The 22,763-nt window shown below is 38.3% G+C and overlaps 1 protein-coding gene across 1 annotated transcript in view; it reads right to left on the bottom strand.

The window, feature by feature from the left end:
* stat6 (signal transducer and activator of transcription 6, interleukin-4 induced) overlaps window positions 1–17,789 on the bottom strand; it is a 39,254-nt gene extending 21,465 nt beyond the window's left edge. Inside the window, exons 1-7 of the mRNA XM_040151906.1 lie at window positions 17,159–17,789; window positions 7,865–8,010; window positions 7,488–7,632; window positions 7,032–7,112; window positions 4,988–5,171; window positions 3,599–3,699; window positions 2,881–3,029 (exon numbers count right to left, since the gene is read on the bottom strand). Coding sequence (XP_040007840.1) covers window positions 2,881–3,029; window positions 3,599–3,699; window positions 4,988–5,171; window positions 7,032–7,112; window positions 7,488–7,632; window positions 7,865–7,998 — 794 coding nt within the window. The 5' untranslated portion in view covers window positions 7,999–8,010; window positions 17,159–17,789. The remainder of the gene's footprint in view (window positions 1–2,880; window positions 3,030–3,598; window positions 3,700–4,987; window positions 5,172–7,031; window positions 7,113–7,487; window positions 7,633–7,864; window positions 8,011–17,158) is intronic.
* Between the last annotated feature and the right edge of the window lie 4,974 nt (window positions 17,790–22,763).

The raw sequence follows: 22,763 nt of genomic DNA, 5'->3' as shown, positions 1-22,763 counted from the left end.
TCTAGAGATCTGATGGGGAGATGAATGAATCTAGAAAATCAGATGGAAGAGGTTCAGAAAAAGCCAAAGAAGAAATCTATAAGTAGATGATTTCTCCAGTTCTTTGGAAGAACCCAACCTCGCTCTGACCTATGCCCCCCCCCTTCTCTCTCTCTCTCTCTCTCCCCTCATGAGGGAATGTTGGGTCTAAATAAAAATAAAAATAAAATAATAATCGTAATACTTTTGCTGTTACTAAGTTCTAAGTTTCACAATGTCGAACATAATAGTCGGAGCATTACCAACAGCATGACAGGGTCAGTTAAAAAAAAAAAAACCTACGGAAGTTGTTCCATTGCAGTTTGCTTTGCATTATTTTTCTTTCTTCCAATTTGTTGGTGTTTTTGTGCAGGAAATGTACATTAAGAATGTCTGTTTTTTTTCCCAAACCAATAATGTACATTTGTCACAATTTGAAATCAGACATTGACTTTGGAATTATATATTTGGACTTTATATTTTACATTAATTGCCAGCAAGATCAGTGAATTTTTTCCCCCCTCAAATTACATGTTAATCATTTATCATGTCAACCTTTTTTTTTTTTTTGACAAACCCCACCTGCAGAGAAACCCTTCAGTCAGTCTCAAAGTCCAATTATTTTATTTTCATCATAAACACGTGATATCTGACAAGTTGATTGTAACGAATAATTAACGAAAATAGGATCAATTAACAAAAAGTTCTGTAAAGATCTCGTATGTTTCTGTAGCTGGCAGGGTTTGACGTACCAAGTTACAGCTACCCTGGGTAAGAAAGTCGTTTTTTTGTGTACTGTACATTTTTGAGTGTTTATAAAAATCTTTAATTTCACTCATAGGTATTGTTTATCTCAAGTATTTTACTTCGCCACATTTAAAGTCAGGATTGTTACAAAGTAAAAAAAAAACAGTCACATGAAGTCAGGATAAACAGTATGAAAATGCAACAGGAGCCAAATCAGCAGCTGCAGCAGAAAAGAAGTTGCTGCTGTCGCTGGAGGGTAGAACCCCATGTCTAGAGAGGAGACATTCAGCTGCTTAGCCCACAGTCTAGATACATTTTCTAAATGTTTAAGCTCACAAATTCAGATCCACAAATGTACAAATGAAGTTTTTCACTTGAGAAATCCAGGAGTGTGAATTTCTGCACAGAAATGTACAAATGTGAATCTACTTTGATGTGCACAAATATTCGGATACAAGTGTGAATTAACTTTGACTACTTTTATTTTGTAGTAAAGTAGAAGTAGTAGTATAATTAAGTGTGTTCCGGTTCAGAGACTGCATTATCTTAAAGATGCCAAGAGAGGTGCATCCTTCAGAGGGCTCGAAGATTTGGTTGAACCTATTGCTTCCTCCCCACATGGGACACACTAGCCTCACAGAGAACAAAAGAAGTGTCAAAATTCCTTTGGACAGTTCTTGTCAACTTGTAGAGTAAATCAGTTCCAGTTTTTCCTTTTCTTTTTTCCCCTGGGTTGATGACATGGTTTGTTTTACATCCTACAGTGGCTATGCAAATGCCTTCACTATGGATTTGTGATACTGAGAGGTGTTAGGATACTTATCTTTTATTCAGCCAAAACAAATGCTTCCTTTCTGGAGACCATGAATATCTGTGCAAAACCTCACGTCAATCCATCCAGTAACCATTGAGATATGTCAGTCTGGACCAAAGTGGTGGACAGAGTGACAGACAGACTGACATTGCCATCCCTAGAGACTACTACTAGCACGGCTAATAATTACACTCATCTCACTTACACCATGTGTCTTTATGTCATTACCATTTCAGTCCAGTGTCATTTCTCAAAAAAACAGACATTCTTTTGGTTCAGTGCCATAGAATTTGTAAAAAAGCAGCAATTCAGATTGTAGATTGCTTTTTCACTGGGAATATGACTTATACATATGCTGACATGTATCATTATAGGTTGCAATAGTCCTATACACTGTAAACCATACTAACAATAAATTTGGAAAAAGTACAGTATATACAGAGCTCTAACATGACAATTTCAATATATTTTAATTTTACTTGATTGTGTTTCTATTCATAAGTGAGAAAAAAATTAAGTGTACATCTTGACTATCCAACAGGTGTCAGCTCTGATTTTAACAACTACAATTATTCTGTGCCTCTGCCAACCAGTCAATTTGCCGTTTACATCCATGTCTGTCCAGACTTGTATAATATATGAAGTCAAAACGCGGATGCTTAACACACATCTTCAACCCAGCAGCACAGAAGATCTATACAATCAAAACAGTTTAAAAGTGAGCACCCAAGATTAGTGTCACGATTCAGTATCTGAGTAAATGTGAGATATGGTCGCCATCTCCCCTTCTGTTCCTGAGTTATGGCGTTGATTAATGGCCATGAAAGTGTTTTTGTAAAACATTATGATAGCACAGTGAAGTTGACCTTTGACCTTTTGGATATAAAATGTCATCACTTCATCATTTTATCCTATTAGGAATTTATGTGAAATTGTGTCATAATTAGCGTATGAATTCTTGAGTTACAACCAAAAACATGTTTGGTGAGGTCACAGTGAGTTTGACATTTGAACAAAATTCTAATCAGTTGTTCCTTGAACCCAAATTTGAAGAAATTCTCTCAAGGCGTTCCCTGAGATGTCACCTTCACGGGAATAGGATGGACAGACGGACACACGGACAGACAACCCGAAAACATAATGCCTCCGTCAACGTATAATAAGCATTTTGGTTTCAAAAGCTGTCTTGCTTAGCTGAAATGTTTAATTAGGTGTGTGCTTTTAACAAGAATAGGGTTAAAGTAATGCAACACAGCGGTAGTCAGTCCAAAAGGGAATAAGTGGAGTGGGGTGCACCTCACCAGGTCTGCAGGGGGTTGAGGTTTTCGTCAAAGGGGTGTCCGATGGCAGCCTTGTGCTGTTCCCACCTCCACGCCTTCAGCCGGCTGAGCAGTCGGGTCTGACACTGGTCCAGACAGTCCACACACTCCTGCAGCAGCTGGAAACGCTTCTACAACAGCCAATATTCAAACACATTAAAATGACGCAAATGGGCAAACATGGGGAAGAATGTGCATGTCAATAAACATCCTGTACACAAACAGAGAAATATTAAATACTTTACATCCACACTTACAGAAGTATTTTCAAGTTGTTTCAAATTAACATTAAACCGCACAATTTATCTGTAGATTGTTTTAGTTTATAAAGCTTATTAAGTTTTTTAGTCTACAAAATGTATAAAATTAACCCCTTTGAGATTTGGAGAGATAAGGTACTGTCTACCAATTGTTCATTTTGCCATTTTAAAAACCCCAAAAAGATTAAGTTTAATGACAGATGGGGAGAGATAAATAAAAATATAAGATAAAAATAAGATAAATAAAAGCTGCAAAGTGTGATAATTCAAACTAATAAAAACATCAAGCTCTGGCCATAGAGCAGCTTTCAGCTTGACAAATTTGTCTGTAACTGTTTTGATATTGCACAACTTTAATTTCTAAACTAACTGATATTAAAAAATTCCTTTAAGGTGCTACTAATGTCGTCACTGGCAGCATAATCCATCGCCAAGCTCACCGTGGCCATTGCTTTCACATTGTACTCCAGCTGCTGGATGTGGTTCTGGAGTTTCTGGATTTCTGATTTTGTGGGATCCAGTCCGTTCTGTTGGATTGGGCCTGTTCCAACAACAAATAATATCATATGTTGAGTCCTTTGTGCACTACAGGATGCTGCATTTCCTTAAAAATATAAATTATGCTTTCTCTGCTGCATGTGGACAAAGGAAACTTCCACTGTACATTAAAAAATAAAAGATTTTAAAAAATGAAAAATAGTTAATGAATATCACAATGAAACAGACTGAAATGCAAACTCAAATTTACACTGTTGATATTCTTATATACACATCTTTTTCCATTTTTGCAAATTGGAGGACACTGTTTATCCATTAATAGAATGTAGGAGGAGCAGGGGATTTCCAGTTGAGCAGTATTCATTATTCAGTATTGAGTGAGCATACACAATACCAGGACCCTGGAAATAACTCCCCTAACATTGTTAATTGCACCACTGCTTTTCCTGCTTTGAAAAGTCAAAAGTCTGAAAAGGGTCAGTTGAGGAAGCCAGATCAGCAGCAGTGATGACATGAGGAGTACCTTAGGGCTCCATTCTTGGACCATCACTGTTTTGTATTAACATGTTACCTGTCTGTCATGCCATTCGGAGATATAGTGTCAGATTTCTTTCTGCCACTAGTGACCGACAGCTGTATTTGTCAATTGATCTCAACAATACAGTCCATTGACACTCTACACAGCTGGCTCTCTGACATTTAAACCTTGATGTCACTAAATTTCCGGTCACCAAACACAGACAAATCACAAGTCATATTTAATAAAACTGAATAGGGCTGAAACTAACAATCATTTCACAACTGATGAATCTGCTGAAACATCACATTGCAGTTTCCCAGACAGCCAATGAAAAATGGCAAATGGTTAATCAATTACCAAAATAGTTGCAGTCATTTTATCTCTCGATCGATTAATCAATTAATCATTTCAGCTCTACAACTAAGCATTCTCAGTGTTGTTTACGAGCACACTCTCTTTCCCCAAACTGAGCTAACTATTAGATAAGTTTCTAAAATAAAGAAAAATTAAAGAACTCAAAAATAAATAAATAAATCTAAAAATAAAGATATAAATAGTTGAAAAGCTCAGAAAAAAAAGTTGAAAATGAACTGAAATAGAAAGTGAGATTTATTTTGACAAAGATGAACTAAAATAACCTTATTCCAATATCTCCAATATCAGTCTACATGGGTTATTATTTAGGGTTTGGTGGAACTAAGTACTGCAGCGTGGCTGTTCATAATGTTTTAGATAGGTGAACATGAAGCAGGGCATTTCTAAGGACAATCTCTATGTCTACCTTCTGTTTGTGAGTGTGTGTGTCTCTCACCTTGTAAACCCTCATAATTCTGTCTCTCCCAGTTGAGCTCTTCTTGCAGCTGGTGCATCTTTTGTCGGATGTCCTGGACCTCCAGCACCTTCAAAACCAGGTGATCTACATCCTGCATGTTGGGGAACGAGGGCTCTCTACTCGGATACTGTTGGTACTGTGGAGGGTTGGGGATCTGTGTGGGCTACAGACATGGAACAGTACTTAATAAACTTAAATTTTGCTTAAGAGCTGTTTTACACGCCACCATTATGTCAAAGTCCACATTGCCTGAAGAAATAGTATAAGTAATACAAAAACAAAAACAAAAAAAAGACAGAATAATACAACACAATCAATGATTACATCAACAAAACTGAGATTGGGGACAACTTTGTCCACCAACCAATTCTATAACTCCTATTATCATTCTTTGTGTCAACCTAATTTGGGTAATAATCATTACAGTTTCCATAATCTGGGGGTTTTGGGGGATGTAAACATGAAGCATAATGTTCCATGGAGTCAAGTAACTGTGGGCTACATTGGTATAACTATTGCCAAACTGGCACCAATAAAATTATGATGAATTAGCTAGTAACAGTTCCTATTCTGAAGGTACAAATAGATGTACAGACAACTATCACTGGACTACTTTGATAATGAAGAAAATTCAAAAGCTTGATTATTCCCATGCAAGTTCTGGACTAAGGAGCATCTTTTTTCTATAATTTATATGTTGATTTATGATCTCTTACCTGCAATGGACATCAAACAGAAAGACATCCTCAGGAAAAGTAAGTGACACTGAATCTTCAAATTTGTCTAATATGTCTGTGTGTTGACTGAGTTATGACTCCATGAAGGAGTACAACTTTTGATGCATATTGAAGTTGTTTTTGAACTTAAATAGCCGTATTAGGGGTTTTGCAATTAACTGCAAATTGTGTAAATCTTATTCCCAAACATTTCTGAAGCCCAGGGATTTTCAGGCAGCTGTTTTCACTGAAGGATGGAAATCAATTTTGTGAGTCCAGAGATCTGCTTTATGTAATTTAGGTAATCCTTCACAGTACATAGTTCTTTGCCCTTCGTAAAAGATGAATTATCAACTGCAAGCACAAATTGCCAAGAAACTATTCCTGTGGGCACATTCAAGGATGCTCTGGATTTGGGAGTCAGCTGTTGAAATTTATATTAGCCTTTTCATAATATCTATGTTTGCTTATAGTTTGTCAACTGGGTTTAATTTTCCACTTGCGAATTAGTGTACAATTTGGGCTTCTTTGTTTAACCAGATGTTTGTATAACCATTTTGACATGGTATCGTGACATCTGATGCAAAGAATCTGCTCCACCAAAAATATCAGAAAGTGACAAACAAGCTCATTGGAGAATTTAAAACTGCAAGTCTGTAAACAAAAGTACTGACCAACTTAAAAAAACTGACTCCTGTGCCTTTGAGAAAATGTGGGACAGAGTTTGATTCTCAGTTATCAAATTAGTTGTTTGGTTAAACTGTTGAAACAGTTATTACATTAACACTTTTTACATCCTTGCCCCCAAAACTTCATAGATATGTACACATATACCACAAAGAAGAGATTTTAAACTAGTTTGTGTTAACTGGATGCTTTGATTAAAAAGTTACAACTTTAACAGGCAAGTTTAAAATCTGAAAAGTTTATTTTCATGGACTGTGGAAGTGAACCAAAACCAATGGTTACCTAGCAGTTAAGAAATCAGTCTACAGATGTAATGTTTTCTTTGAAAAATGTCTACCAAGCATCAGGTATACACCATATATATATATATATATATATATATATATATACACACACATATATATATACACACACATATATATATTAGTATAAGACTGCTTGCAATGTAATTATGCCTTTCTCCTGTGTGTCTATGTATTTGTAATTAAACAAAAGTAAGTAAAGGGAGATCAAGATCAAGCCTCACCAGGTCCTACAAAATAATCACCCAGCTAATTAGGGTGAGTACTATAGTTAACCTAACACAGACAGTACTAATAAGGTATTAATAAGGATCTTACCGTGCTGAGCAGAACCCTCTCCTTCCTGAGGATATCTCTGACCATCACTCCAAACTGTAGAGGCTGCTGTTGAAACATAGTCTGTAAAGCAAGCACATGTCTTATTTAACCATAAAAACAGTCTATAATACCACTGTGCAGCTACTAGTAAGCAGTGTTTTTTTTCAGTTGATGTCATATTTGTGTTCAATTCTCACACTTTCTACACCCCCACAAAACCTTACATTGCTCATGAGAATATTTTCCTGTCCATCTTCCTGTCTTCAGTTCTCACGGTAGTCTCAGACTCTCAAACCTGCTGCCACCACTGGCAGCTGCTTGGCTTTATATATAATTGCCTGAAAAAACTGCATCCAACCTCAACCACAAACTGCAGGTGTAGTGCACTGTCTTACTCAAACCTGTGAGAGACCAGGTAGGGTCCTAATTCCTATTCTGAGTGATACAGTCCCCTACCATGTTCCTGCTGATCTGCATCAGCTTCATCCTGTCCACCACGTTGGCATTCTGCTGAGCAATCGACTGCAGCATGCTGATGATCTGGTCCAACAGAGCTCGAGCCTGGCTCTCCTGCTCCACCTTTTCCGGCACAAAGTCGTCCCTGTGAGCACACACATAAACACACACATACATGCACATGCATATACAATATGTGCATGTAAACATACACACGGGTATATAGACCCACACACACAAGACCATATATGAGCCAGTACACACAATATTCAGTAAAATCTCAAATTTCAGCATGCATATACAGTACATATGCAAGCGTGTCTGTGAAACTGTTGTGTGTTAATGTAGGCAAACGTGTATGTATAGTGTATACGTACCATCTTTGGGTTTCAATCCATTCAGCTAAAAAATGTCTGACTTCAATGGGGAAGGCGGACGGGGGATAGAGGTTGTTGACCTGTTCATCTGACAGGCACTGGATCAGCTGGGACATGTGTAACCACTGGGCCATGATCAAGCAGGGCTACAAAATTCAAAGTAAAATGATATTATGTATGACTACTCAATTTTACTTCATTTTCCAATTACTGAGGAACCAAAAAGCACCTCTTTTGATCCAACAACCGATCGGCATTAAAGAATAAGGCTGGTGTTATCTTACATTTTTCTTATTATTATCAACAGATCTCATGAAAAGATCAAAACAAAAAATGCATTTGTCTGTCTCTCTATATTTTCCCACTTCCCTACTCATCCACAAGCACATTCATTCCTACATTCCTCTTTAAAAATGACTTAAAAATATATAGTTTAATTTTTTACCCCTACTACCCCACTGTCCAACAGGACAAACACTACAAATATTGTTCAAACCGACATAACTTTGTTATACTTCCCAAAAATACCAAATATGTCAGGATGAAATGTGTATAAAGTGATGAACAAGAATAAGTAGGGTGATTCCATTTGATGGAATGATTTAGCCATAAAAAAAAACATTGAGTCTTGGGTTTAAATATGCCATTCAGTGTAAACATCAAACCTTCAAGCTAGAACAAGCTGATATAGAATATATGTGATACTGTCAGACAGTGTAGAAAAAGACAGAGACAAAAGTGTAGAAAAAAATTTACTTCCAAGTACTTAAAGCTACTTAAAGGGGAAATTAAACAAAACGGATTTTGAGAAGTTAAAAAAAAAAAAAGCCTCCGCAACTTCCTAAATAAGCCGGGCAATCTAATTTTTAGCAAACATTTCTCAAATAGGAGAAAATAGTGCAGTTATTAAGGATTATTTTTCTCTGGACAGCAACAGCAGGGCCAGCCCTATAAACACAAATGTCTGTCGCTTACTGACTGACTAAGGGATGTAGTTACACCATTGGTCGGCCGGCTGAGTGCAGAGTTTCCCTATTGGCCGTTGCTTTTTCAAAATGAAATGGCTCGAACAGTTTCTATAACGTCATCAGGGGGGCGTTTACAGGCAACGCTGCCAATGTAGCGCCTTTGTCACTACATTTACCGAATTTTAAAACCCTTTTATGATGACTTTCAAAAAAGCGACAAATCTTGCAACTTTTTGGACAGACCTTAGCTACTTTCGGTAGATGAGAGTTGCCAGTGCTGCCCCGTGAGCACCAGGTCGGGCTTTCCCTCTGCAGAGCCACCTCTCTCATTCAGCTGACACGGATGTGAAAGAGCTTCTAACGTTCCCTCTGAGTGATCATTTTACAAGTAAATATGGCCAAAATCACAGCACAGCCGTTGTTTTTAACTTATGTGTATGGTGATGCTGTCAGTCGATGACACGATGTCATGGATATGCTAATTAGTGTATTACGTCATCTAATGACTTTTAGCGACTTTTTGAGCAGGATCTAGCTACTTTTCATCAAAAGTAGTTTTTTACAGTGGTTCCACAACAGTTTTCAACTACATCCTCAATTTTGCACATTGACCAAATGTGGTCCAACCATATACTAGGTTTTGACGTAGTCTTGTCAACCATTCCTGTGGTGTCCAAGTTAATACTTACAGTATTAGGATGTGGGATTAATTAAAAATCAACTATAGTGCCCATGTTAATCCATGAGGGAACATGTCACCTACTGAAATTTAATAAACATGAAAATCTTTATAGCAACTCATGATATCTTGTCTGCAACATTGAGAAATTCTAACTGTTGAGTCATACTGAAGGGTTGGGGCATTTTGTAATATGTTTTGAACAAGGCATGATTGAATCCAGCAGTTCTTATCAATAATTGTGAAGGCTGTTACTTAGCTACAGCAAACATTTCCACTGTGAGGAAAAAATAAACCCGGTTCACCTGTCAGAAATCCAAAACAATAATTAAAAGCCTTAGACTGTGCAAGAGCCATTTGCCTCTGAATACATTCAAGCTCAGTTAAGAATTGACTATTTATAGTAGATTTGTAGTAATTCGCTTTGCTCTTTTAAAGAGCTCTCTAAGATAAATTGCCTTGATAAATTCAGTACAGCAAACCCAACAAGTGCTCCAACTTAAACGACCGTATAGGTTGTTTGTCCCTACCCAAGGATATGACCCTTTGCAATATACCAGTGGCAGGCGTACCGAACCTTAGTCATTGTCCTCACAATAACAAACATGCGGCTAAGATTATGGAACCTTCACTGTTTGAAAACTACTTGGTAAGGTTTAGGAAAAGATTGTGGTTTGGGTTAAAATGAGTACTTTGTTAAAGGTTAAAGGTTACAGGAGAATTTACGGTACATGAATATTAGACCTTAGTAAAATCAACATTACCAAAAATACAGCATATCAGTAGTGTAATAATGTCAATGCTATAAAAGTGAAGGTCATAATAGCTGCACTTTACATGTCAGTTGATAGCCAAGCAATTGACGAATGAGTGACACTGAAGAATGAATAAAGCAGCTGATGCCAATCAGGTAGCAGGATTTTGGTCCTCTGCCTGAACTGATGCTATGTTCATAAAATACACTTAAATGACCTGAAAATGATCAGGTTTAACGACAGCTATAGTGTACAGGGAAAACAATGCATTTCTACAGATAATATAAATAAGTTAATGTTAAAACTGGACCACATGATCATCCACTTTGCTGCTCTGTTCAAAAAAGTAAACAGAAATGACTGACAAATGTAATATCTTACTGTTATTTAATGGCTTGGTTTCACTACAGTTTAGTCCCTCTGAACATATCCCACTTTAGTAACGGGATATACACTCACCGAAAACTTTATTAGGAACACCATACTAATACTGGGTAAGGCCTCCGTTCACTGTCAAAACAGCCTCAGTGTTTCATAGTGTGGTTTTTGTTGAATACAACAACTTGTTCCAACCCATTCCTTTGAGAATTCCTCCCGTTCTCCCAAAACTCACTTCAGCAACAATACTTGTAAAAGCTGTAGCATTCATTGATTAACAATAAGATACAGAAAGTGTGGCAAGAAACCTTACCCCATACCGTTCCAACGGCAGCTTCAGCACTAAACAACCACGGTGAGTGGAAATCTACCAGAGGCTGGATTGGTTCCAAAACGACATGTATCAGCACATGCATCCAATACTGCCTGTTTATAAGAATGCACACAATATGATCTCTGCCATCCTCTTGCCAACACCATTCCCTCTTGCAGCTAAGTTGTGTTCACATTTTATGTCAGCACTTCTTTAAAGCTGCTTTATCACCGCACAGTTGGACAGTTGGTAAGTTTCATCCCAGTCAGCACTGGCATTAACAGGCAGGATGTGGCAAAGGTATAGGATATATTTCCAGCATATTTGCGCAGCTATTCATAGTAATCAGGCGACTGTTTTGGCCACACTTTTACGCAACAATTTATAACCAAGCTTAGACTTCTCTGCTGCAGCCACTGTTTACATAGCAGTGTTTGTTTTATAGTCAAATTTATTTTGAACCGTCCTCTGATGTTGGCCAACTTCCCAGGATGAGCCACAAGTATTTTACCCTTCAGCACTGCACTCTTAGACCCACACAATTGGGCCCATTAAGATGCATCTGAGAGCAGTTTTTCTACTCTCATAAAAGATACTACACTAAAATCTCTGCAAATAACTGCAGATTATAACACCAATTGCTCAAATACAATAGCCTGCCTTCGTGGGCACACAAAAGCTACCTTCCCAGCCAATTAATATGCCAATCAATGTCAATGGTATCTCACACAGAAAGGAGGCCTAAATTGTAGCCATAATCATACGTTGTGTTATACTTATGTTTATTCAAATAATGACTGTCTTTCTGATTACCTCTTGTCATAGCACCAACCACAACCCGTATATCAATCATCAATTATCAGGTTAATGTGAAGTGTCATATGATTATCACTATCACTATTACAGTAGTGCTGTGACGGCTGCAGTACTACCTTGCCTTTGTCAAAATGACCAAATGATCAATTTTTTGATTTCTGTCCCTGCCCTGCAGGGGGATACTGGCAGGTCAGGAGGATGGGGTGCAACGCTGTCAGACCTCTGATCCTCCTGGTATAGCGTTGCAATAGTTTTTTTGGTATTGGAGCCTCTAGCAGCAATCACAGTGCATTGTGAGGCAACTCTTTCCGTGATAACTGCATGGGACACAATACTATGAGGAGACTATGCCTTCAGGCACCAGAAAGACAAAGTGGGTGACCAGAAGCTCCTCACTCTTTAGCCTTAAAGCAGCAGCCCCTCTTGTTTCTAGTGTGTGAGCAATCTTCAGTAGCAGCACAGGGTAAGCCATTTGCAATACATTTCCAAGATTAAGCTACACGATGTAATGTATTGGGACTTTGTGCATTTAGTGCTCAAACACTTTTCACTTTTAAAAGGCAGTTTTTAGGATGTTTTTGTATATATTCAGACAACACCTTGGATGTTTTCAATGTTCAATAAGCTAACAGGTCAATTGCATCTCTGTGGTGCACAAATCATCTCCCCCTTTTCTTGAATTCTCTCTCATCTTGCAAGTCATGGCAACACATAGATGGCAAGTGTTGCCTGGTGTACACCAAAGCCTAGAAACTTTTCTCTCCTCCAAGAAACATCCCGTGTGGAAGTCAGTGAGAGAAGTTATCTCCATCTCCAGTGTAGGGCCTAACAAACCCCCAAAACCACAAATATGCAACAACTCCAGTTCAAATCATACAACTCCCTCTCCCCATTATCCCTGTCTGTTTCCACTTTGATGTCTAAAATAAGCAAAATGTCAAGTGAAACATTTAGAGAATGTTTTAGTGGCAGAGCAGAGTTTCCAATTCAAGCTGTAACTGGGGACAATGTTTTGATTTTGGAAATCCACAGATCTCTCTGTCAGTATAAAACAATGTTAGAGCAAATAATATAAATTAGGTTGTGAAAGTCCTGACCCTGATTTTGTTTAACTGGAACATCTGAAGATATACTAACTAGTTAGTGAAGGATAATAAACAGGTACTTGGATGATACTCCACTCAGAATTTTTATAGACGCTTACGTTTCAAAATTAAACTATAAAACCATCTCCAAATTTTACAGGCATCTACAATGAAAAAGGTAATTCACTCATGCAACATAAAACAAAAATGGGGAATAAATTGTAGCCTTATTAAAGAGGGGGAAGAATTTATGTGAGTTACAATGGGTAACTCATGCTCAGCATTAAAAAGCAAATCATTATCATATATTCTGGTCTTGCCGATTAAGTCTTTTCTGACTAGAGGTTCATCAAGTTATACAAAAAGTACTGCAACTGCAAGTCCCATTTTAAATGGACACTCTGCATGCTTTCCATTGAGAAAATGTGCTAATATCTATTTTTGATTTTTCAGCGCTGCAGGGACAGGGGCCATTACTAGAAAGCGGCTAAACCCAGAAATACCTCAGACCAGCGATTGGATTGACATAATTTACTTACCATCTTATCATGGCTTTCTCCATGAGCCTTCAACAGGATGGGATTTTGAAAATATGGAAAAATTGGATCTTATATGTTACACCCATATGTGGTTAATGTGTCATAACAGATGTAGGACTGCTACGCAACTGGTGACTGAAAAATTCAACTTCTTGGTATTCAGATTTGGCAAATGTCAACGGACACTGTCTCTAAGAAAGAGATGCGAGTGAAGTCAGTTTCATTTAAATAGCTCAAAATCACAATTTTTTTACACATAGACCTTAAAGTGAGCAATAAAAATAGTGACCTTACAACTTCAACAGACTCTACAGAATAAAGTGGGAAGAAACAGATATACTCACCACTGTAGCGAAATTTGTGGTTTAAGATTCAAAAACAAAGGGAAAAAAAGACAATAATCAGAGGATCTTCAGTTCATTTATGATAATATCTATTAGAGTATTGAAAACCACATGTCAGGTTGTGTAGTTGATGTCACTGTATCAATCAATACCAGTCATTTTTCCTCTGCAATTCTCAGAAAACAATGTGGGGACATTTGCAACAAGTCCTCTAACCTGAACAACCATATAGGTTGTTTATCCTCTGATACAAACCACAGGAGTGTCTAAACAGTGTCCCTACAGCAGCAGGCGTACCGGACATTCGTTGTCATGGTTACAATAATATCCGTGAAAAAAGGCTTATGGAACGGTCATGGTTTGGTTAAAAACTACTACTTAGGTAGGTTTAGGAAAAGATCCTTGTTTGGATTAAAGTAAGTAAGGGTTAAGGTTAGAGGACCTTTCTCTACTTTGTTGCTCTGTACAGTACATAACCTGACTTCCTCCTTTGCTCCCATCATAATTACTACAACCGCTGCAGGTGGGCTAACAATAAAAAGTAGCTATGGGTCCTAATCAGCTGCTTGCACAGACGACCTACGGGCTCTTTTTTTTTTTAACAGGAGCACAGTCTGGAAGACCCCCATGTGAGGATTATTGCAGGATTATTTGAATTCTCACCTTTAAAAAAACAAATTTGTTTGTTTTATTAATTAGGAAATCCCATTGTATAACTACAGGAATAAATGATAAACAATAAGTTACTGCCCTTGTTGAAAGAAATAAATGTCCTCCGAGCCTTTTCCAATACCTTCCCTTTCCACCAGCCCATCCTCACGCTACCTGTCACATTATACAGCAATTAAATAAAGCTCTCTTCTCTAACAATCAGCAAAAATAGGATTTCAGCGAAAGATTACTTTCATGATCAATAAATCTTTCAGTTATTTTCACGATTTGTCAATCATTTATTCTCTAAAATGTCAGAAAATAGAGATCCATCCATTGCAATATCACAGGGGTTCCTAATATTTTGTCACCCTCAACTCACATAAATAAGGTGACAAAATATTAGGAACACCTCTCAGTATAACCCAGTACAGTCCAACAGCACCACAAATTACAGCCCCCAAAATGCCCATTAAAATAAATCAAGATCCTCTTTCAAACAGATTCAATAGAACTGAACATTATAATCCTCATAAAAGGAGGATTTATAGCAGGCCTGTTGTATTATACTGCATTAGTTTTATCTAGGTGTACCTACTAGGTTGGCATGTGTGTGTATGTGTCACGGCAATCCTTTTGAATTTGTGGTCCAGTAATCATAACACTGCTGTGACGTGGAAATTATATGATGATGATAACATGAGTGAATAAAATATTGAACTATTCATGAAATAAAAAATATATTTTGAACAGGAACTGCGCCAGTTAAAACAAAAGCACTTTACTGTTGTGAGGACTGGTACCCTGTCTGTCAATACAATATACTGTAGATTTTAATTTACAAAAACACATGAAATAAATGTAGAATTCTGTTAAACTGCTTTAAGAGAACAAAGGTAAGTACAGCCCACTGCCAGCATGGCCAAATTAGGTCAAGTCCTAATAATCACTATTCAGAGGCACAGATTTAAAACCTTGTATTTCCAAGGAGCATCACGGAGGACCACAGCATACTGACACACAACACAACCCCAAACTGTTATTTGTCTCTGGCAGCATTTCTTACCTCTAAAACTTACTCCTTAAAACCTTGGCCACGAACGCTGCCAAACCTTGAAACCTGGCTACCACGGGACAAAGTGCTGAGCACTCAACTTAATCTCTTCACTTCTTAACCTCTTAAGTTTACCGACCTGACGGACCAAGTCCCACAAACCAAATGCTCAACATTTGTGAGTTAAGTGAGGATAAACTTCCCTAAATTTTGGTTGAGACGACCAAGTATGCCTCCCTGGCAGTGTACGGGCCTCAAGTCAAGTCAACTTTATTTATAAAGCCCAAAATCACAAACATTCCTCAGAGGCCTTTACAATCTGTACAGCATGCATTTTAGACCCTCAAGTTGGATAACGAAGAAAGGAAGAAACCTAAGAAGAGCAACGGAGGAGGGATTCCTCTTCTAGTACAGACATGCATTCGATCTTCTATATAGAGTTTAGACAGAAATAACAACAGTAAACAAAATGACAATATTAGGTATGTAAACTAAACAAATGGGAAAACCTCTGAGACCAGAATTATCAACATGGTTCTTTCCTTGTTTTCTGCTAGTGTAAATGTACTGTAGATTGTAAATGAATGTATAGATGGTTAAGGTCTTCATTGAACTCAATTATGAAATGCGTAGCCTCAACATTCATACATTCATTCAAACTATTTGATTTGATATGATTTCAAAGATAAAGTGAGAGACTTCCCCATTGCCATCCCACAAGCAGTGGCGAGGACTCTTGGGACACCTGAGACGTGGGTGAATTTTCTTAGATCGACACTCACTCTCATGCTTTGGAAGCATTTGTGGTTCTCAATGAGGCAGGTCATGACCCTCCTCAACTTGTTAGTCACAGCTATCCATTGTCAGGCACTGCCACTGGGGGCCAGGAAATCAGGTTATAGTGTATCTGAAGGTTTCCCAGTGTTGGCTCAGAGAAAACTGGGTAGCCACCAGTCTCTTTCTTAACTCTGAATCAAGAGAATCTAGAATCTACATGAAATAATCTAGATACTGTGTATTTCTGTAGTACAGAATATGAAACTTACACACTTACAAACACATGGAATGTAACTAACTTATTAACTTGTTGTCGGTATAAACAAATATCAAGTACATGCAGGATGCATAGAGTGTTCGTTTTTTGTCTGGGATATAATATGCATCGTATGTTATTTGGGGAGCTATGACATGAACTGTATTTCTCACAATATTAAAATCCAAACAATCCCATCAGTGCTAGGCTTAACACCGCATAAACTTCATTAAACTGTGTAGGATTCCTGGAACAATATGGAGGGAGGGAACCGAGTCGATCAAGACAATAGTGCTGCTGGCTTGATCATTACATAACTCCGCTCCACATTTCGTGAAAAACAAAACAATCATTAAAAGCACAGCCTGGAACCTAGTTTTATTCGGCGATCGTGTAAAAAAAACAACAAACTGGACATAATCACTTTTATCGTTTGCAGAACTGCAGGAGGATATAAGGCTGTACTTGAGGGCCGACACACATCCTGCAACAGCCTGTTTTTTTTTTCTTCTGTCTTTTTTTTTTTTTTTGCAACCATAACATGTCATAGACTCAACCAACCCCATATATTTTGCACCGTTCTCACAACTGTCAAGGCCCCATTAACTGCAGGCTCCAGCGTTTAACACACACACACACAAAAAACTGACTACAACACGCAGACTACATTTACTCTTACCTTCAGTTAAATAGAGATTTCAAAACATTGAAAAGTGCTGTATGGTCCGTCGCCTCTTCCTCCTCTTCTGTCTCATAAGTACTCCACCAGTCCGAATATCCTACTGAACACTTCCTCCATCACTCACTTTAACGACGACGTCGTCCCATAAAAGTTGAACAATTGCTTTCGTTTTAACGGGAGAGAGATTAGGTTTGAGCCCCGAGACAAGCCCACACAGAGACAACTTTTGACAACGCAGAAAGTAGGTGAGGTTCACTTCCCTCTTACGCACGATGTGCCGCTAAACGGAGGAGCGCCCTTTATTTCCTGCCCTTACGTTTGGGTTCACAAATGACCGAGATACTGCGCGTAGTCCGGACTACGACCAGGGCTGCCGCTTGGCAATGTGATCACGTTTGGAGACTGTGCATGTGGGAGTCTCCCCGAAAGGTACAGCAAGGCACAGTTTGTCTTTTGGTCCAAACTGGCAGCTAGTCTGGTTTCGTGAGCTCACTTCTCTGGTTGGGTTACATTTTACAGATCACGCCACGCTAAAGGCACACATTCGTCAGCCCTCAATGTCTCGAGGTCGAAACGATGGCGTGAAATAGAGCGCGCACAAATACTTCATGCATTCATCTACTGCATTTTAAACTGAAACTATAACTGAGACTAGTGGGCATGGTGAACTTCTACATGAGGAGACGTAGGCGGAGTAATGTTGAGTCATTTCACCAGTTGCTGTAACTTCCAGTAAGTCTAAATGAGACACTTGATACCATATCTGCAGATGGCAGTGCCTTCGAGTCTGACATCTTCCCAACGGACTCTACCGCTTGTTGTATTTTTCTGGCATCCAATACAATATATGTACTTCCCCCCTGCTGGCCTGGGTGCAGTTGTGTCTCATCTCCTGCTTCTCCCGCCGCCGCTTCTGCGCCCATTATCGCCTAAATTAAAAAACAGAGTCTGCTCTAACACTGACTCTAGAGCTGTTCTCACGAAGTCACATTTGTTCCAGGGGTGACATGCAACTAAGTACGTCTACTTACCACTGCGCTACATTTATTTTGACGGCTATAGATTAATAACCAGTTGCAAATTAAGGTTTTACAATTCAATTCAATGCTAAAGTGGAAACAATCCGACAGTATTTTAAGTGGTTTGAATTGGCTCCACCTTGCCCTGCCACAATATCAAAAATGCTGCTGATGTAACACTGCCAGGAGCCATTCTGCAGCAAGATGAGTACTTTTACTTTTCGTAATTAAGTATATTTTGCTGATAGAGCTTGTGTTCATTTACTGGCATTTTGATTACAGGACTTCTGCTCGTACTGCCTGTAAGAACTGTACACAGTGACTGTATAATGTGTATGCACCAAAACTATGTGGTCATAGAGCAGAGATAACTCCATGTGCACGCGTTATATTATATGATTAAAATTATGCTCAGAAATATTTTGTAATTATGTGGACATTGATGCCTTGCAACTATACAGGGCTGCCTAAAAGCATCTGAACACATGCCAGCAGATAAAATATTTAGAGGCATCACAACAAATAACTTGTGCTTTTTAATCTCTCACATTACTCTTACAATAAAACATACTATAAGATCAAAAAATGATGCATTGCTATAGATTATACTACCCTGCACGATATTGAGTAGATAAAGCTTCCATCTTACATGAACATGAATAATTAACACTGTGAAAGGAATCACTGTAGAAATAAATAAAGCTAATAAATTTAAAATATCTTTTACCATGTGGTAAAGCCAGTCTCTCACTATCCTCCACTACTGACATTGACAGCATTTATGTTGCATGTTTACAAATGCTTCAATTACTATATAGCTTTATATGTGTATGTACTTTATGTTTATTACAAACTTTACACTGTATGAATTCATATGTTGACATGCAATAAAAATATTTATTTATGGTTATTACATAGGACACATGTTGGCATAATAATAACCATGCTGATTCATTCCTTATAGTGAAATAGTTTGGCTTATTTCATGTTCTCTCTAAGAGCATATGAGTCACTTACTTCCTTTTGAGGGAATATAAATCTTCAGTGTTTCGCAAGTGGAGCCACCAGCTACTGCTCTGTTGTCTGAGCTTTTGAAGTTGTAATATTGTTCTACATTATTTGTGGGTATTTAATGGCCGTGTAAATGTGTGGTGTGTTTTATAACAGTGTAAATATTTCTCAAACTGTGTCATTTTTGTATTGTATTGTTAATTTCAAAATTCACTAAAAAATACATTTAAAGCTGTGTCTCCTTTGTGAGCACTCAGTGTCCCCAGAGTTTAGTAAATTAATCGAACAGGATGTTCATCAAATCCATAAACTTTGATGAAGTTTTACAACAAAACAAATCTCCCAATAATTTGAGCTGAATGTATTTTCTTCATCTGTCGGGGTCTAATCTGAGTGGATTAATGAAACAATCTGCCCAGTCACCTGGTTTTACATTTTCTTGAATTGGCCACATGAGGGAGGTATAGACCTGCATAAGACCTACCCGTCTTCGATATGTTCAGGCGTCTGTTTGAAATTAGTAACATCATAGCAAGACCACACATGATGATATGCAGACTACCTGACATGATGTAAATCATAGCTTTGTTGAAGAATTTCATGTTAACCGTTTGATCTGCTTCTGTCAATATCAGATTCTGCTGTTGTTCTCATAGGGACTCCTCAATTTCAGTTGTTCTTAAACAGAAATCCTATAAAGCTATTTATCTTTTATTTATTCTGCGATAACATTTTAGTCATGTGAGAGGGGGTCAGGCCAAGACATTTTAACAGGACATTCCACCTGTCAGATCCAATTTCCTGAGAGTTTTGATTGACCTCTCCAACACAGAAACAATGCAGCTGCAAAGATTTGATCATTTCCTTTCAAAGAACCTGAGGAGCTTCCATTTCTTTTTTTTCCCTCACTTGATCCAGATTTCAGATTGTTTTATTTGCCAATCTTAGCTGCAAACTCCATCAGTTGATCCTGATTAATTTTCTCCATGTTCTCTCCTTAAGTCTTACTTCTCTGCTCTGAACTGCCAAATGTGGCCAGCCTGACGGACTCAGACCTTAAAGATTAGACTCTTTAGTATTCAGGCCAATATTTGAGATGACAGCTACACCTTCCAGGAAACAGAGAGCCAATATCTAATGTTAAACAGGATTGATTGTGTTCTCTAAAAGCAGTCTGCAGTGGTAGTGCTTTCTCTATCCCAATATGCAGCTCTGCCTATGTCAAGGACAAGAGTTTGAAAGAATTACATAAAACCTTAATTAAATTAATTAAATTAATTAATTAAAGAAATGTAATGGGTATTTAGAGCTTGAAAATAGATGGATCCAGCTTTTCTTGCAAAAAAAAAGTCTCATTAGATTGGATTGCCCCCTAGTGTGTTGGTTGCAGGTCTGGTCGTGAAACATAATTTTTAGCTCAGTGTTTGTGTTATTGTTGTTTGTTGCACAGGTCTGTCATCAGTTTCAGGGTCCTCTTAGGTAAAGGGCCCTTACTGCACTCTTGCAACATCTGGAACCAATACAGCTGTGCTGGCTATCTGTGGGACCAGGAGGCTTGGAGGTTGTAGGCTGGGCTGGTGGTGGTGGTGGTGGTGGTGGGTGAGTGGGGGGGGGGGTTGGGCTAGTTGCTGCTTTGGCCCTGGGGGTCCATGTGTCCCTGACTTCAAAATAGACTTGATTGCTAACAGCTGGCAGTCCTAACTCACTCAGTGTCAGAGCTCTCCTCTGATGTCAACCTTGTCAGTATCAAGGCCCGGACAATGGAGGGCCAGCAGCACGGCAAAGGTAGAGAGGACGACTGTGTCCAAGTGAAATTAGATTCAGAGAATGGCCTTTTTTTTATGAAGGTTGTTACCATAAATAACTTTCAAGTTTTCGTCCAAGCACCTCTGAATGAAGCACACACTGAGGATTGGAATGAACACCATTAAAATCTGATATTTGAGTGCATGCTGAAAAAATAGCCTACAGTCACACGATGCCTAAACTGAGTGCACCTAGAGCCGGCATCAGCATAAAACAAACAAATGTGTAAAATATGAACAAACAAAATAGCCAGGAATGCCTCCATTAGTACAATTTACTGACTCTGAACTGGTTTCCATTATAGCTGCACACATTTGACAACTTCAGATCATATAAAATGTGTTATAAGGTTAATTATTCCTATATAACCTTAGCTACTGCATAAACCCAACTATATAAAGGTAATATTCTGATAATTAACATGTATATCTTTCAATTATGTGAAATGTACTTTCAAAATCACTTTTTATTTGAGTTGTATCACAGGGAGGAAAGTGAGACAGAGTTGCGTCCTACTATTCACTGCCACAGTATGAGTAAATAGGACAGCAGCTCATTAGCATCCTTTATTATCCAATTACAAACTCTGCTCGCCTAATTACCTCCAATCAGCAGGGAGAAGTCAAAGACAGACTTCCTGGAGGACAGGCATCACTCAGGACAAAAAGGACAAACTGGTTTTTTTGGTGACACACCCAAAGTCAGACTGTGTACATAGAAGGCAGCCGAGCAGAAACCATTTGGATGTTTAAGAAATGAATGATCACGAATCAACTTACAGCAATACCATCACATTGCGTGGAGGTAAAGCCTTTACAGCCTCATTTGTGACTGATGCTAGTGCAAAAACACCTTTTAGACTCCAGCTGGTACATTATCAGTACTAGATATATTACTTGTCAGAAGGTTTAATAAATCTATTGTGAAATTAGTATGTAAGTGGTGAGATGAGTCTCTTTTCATATTCCAATGTCACATTTCCACATGGTGTATTCTACCTACACAGGGTTATGTTGTTCTGTGGATTATGTTATTGAGTTTGGGACAGGAAAAGATAGGATATAATTTTCAAACAGCTGCAGAAACTATTATCCTTCATCAGAGGATGAAGGGCAGCCGCTGCACAAGGTTGCGCTTATAACAGAGCTATGCATCATTATTAGACAATTAATTACTCTGTCATCAACACCACCAGCACCACTGTTCTACTGGGATTCAGACACAGATGTTTCCAACTCCACTTTGACACCACTATCCATTAAGGGAGAAATGAATCCCCTTTTTTAGGCTTCAACTAAACTTTCACTTCTTTGGACAGAGTTGCTCAGATTTATTTATTCTCTCACTCAGTTTTGAGTCTTTGAAAGATGTCAGGAAAGGCCAGAAATAGCAGAGCGCAAGCCACTGGGATGAGCTGTTGTTTACAGACAGTGACAGGGATGAAGGACCTCTGTGCTCTGGTGCTGGGCCTGAAGCCTCAGGGGTGTACAAGCACTGCTTCTGTTGCTGCTCTAGACACCTCAACACACACATAAAAACACACAAACATGCAGGCTACACAAAAAACACACATTATACTCTGTCTTTGTTTTTATCTTAACACACACACACACACACACACACACACATCTTTCCTCCTTCCTAATATTCTTTCTACCACTTACAGATACACACTCACAACACACAGCCTTGTTTTAATTTTAACCGCAGCGCAGCTTCATGTGAACCATTGAACCATTTACCTGGTGACTGTACAACCCACTGTC

The sequence above is a fragment of the Xiphias gladius genome, chromosome 18, assembly GCF_016859285.1.
Source record: "Xiphias gladius isolate SHS-SW01 ecotype Sanya breed wild chromosome 18, ASM1685928v1, whole genome shotgun sequence".
NCBI lineage: Eukaryota > Metazoa > Chordata > Actinopteri > Istiophoriformes > Xiphiidae > Xiphias > Xiphias gladius.
Note: the sequence above shows the minus strand (reverse complement) of the source record. Positions and strands in the feature narration are given on the sequence as shown.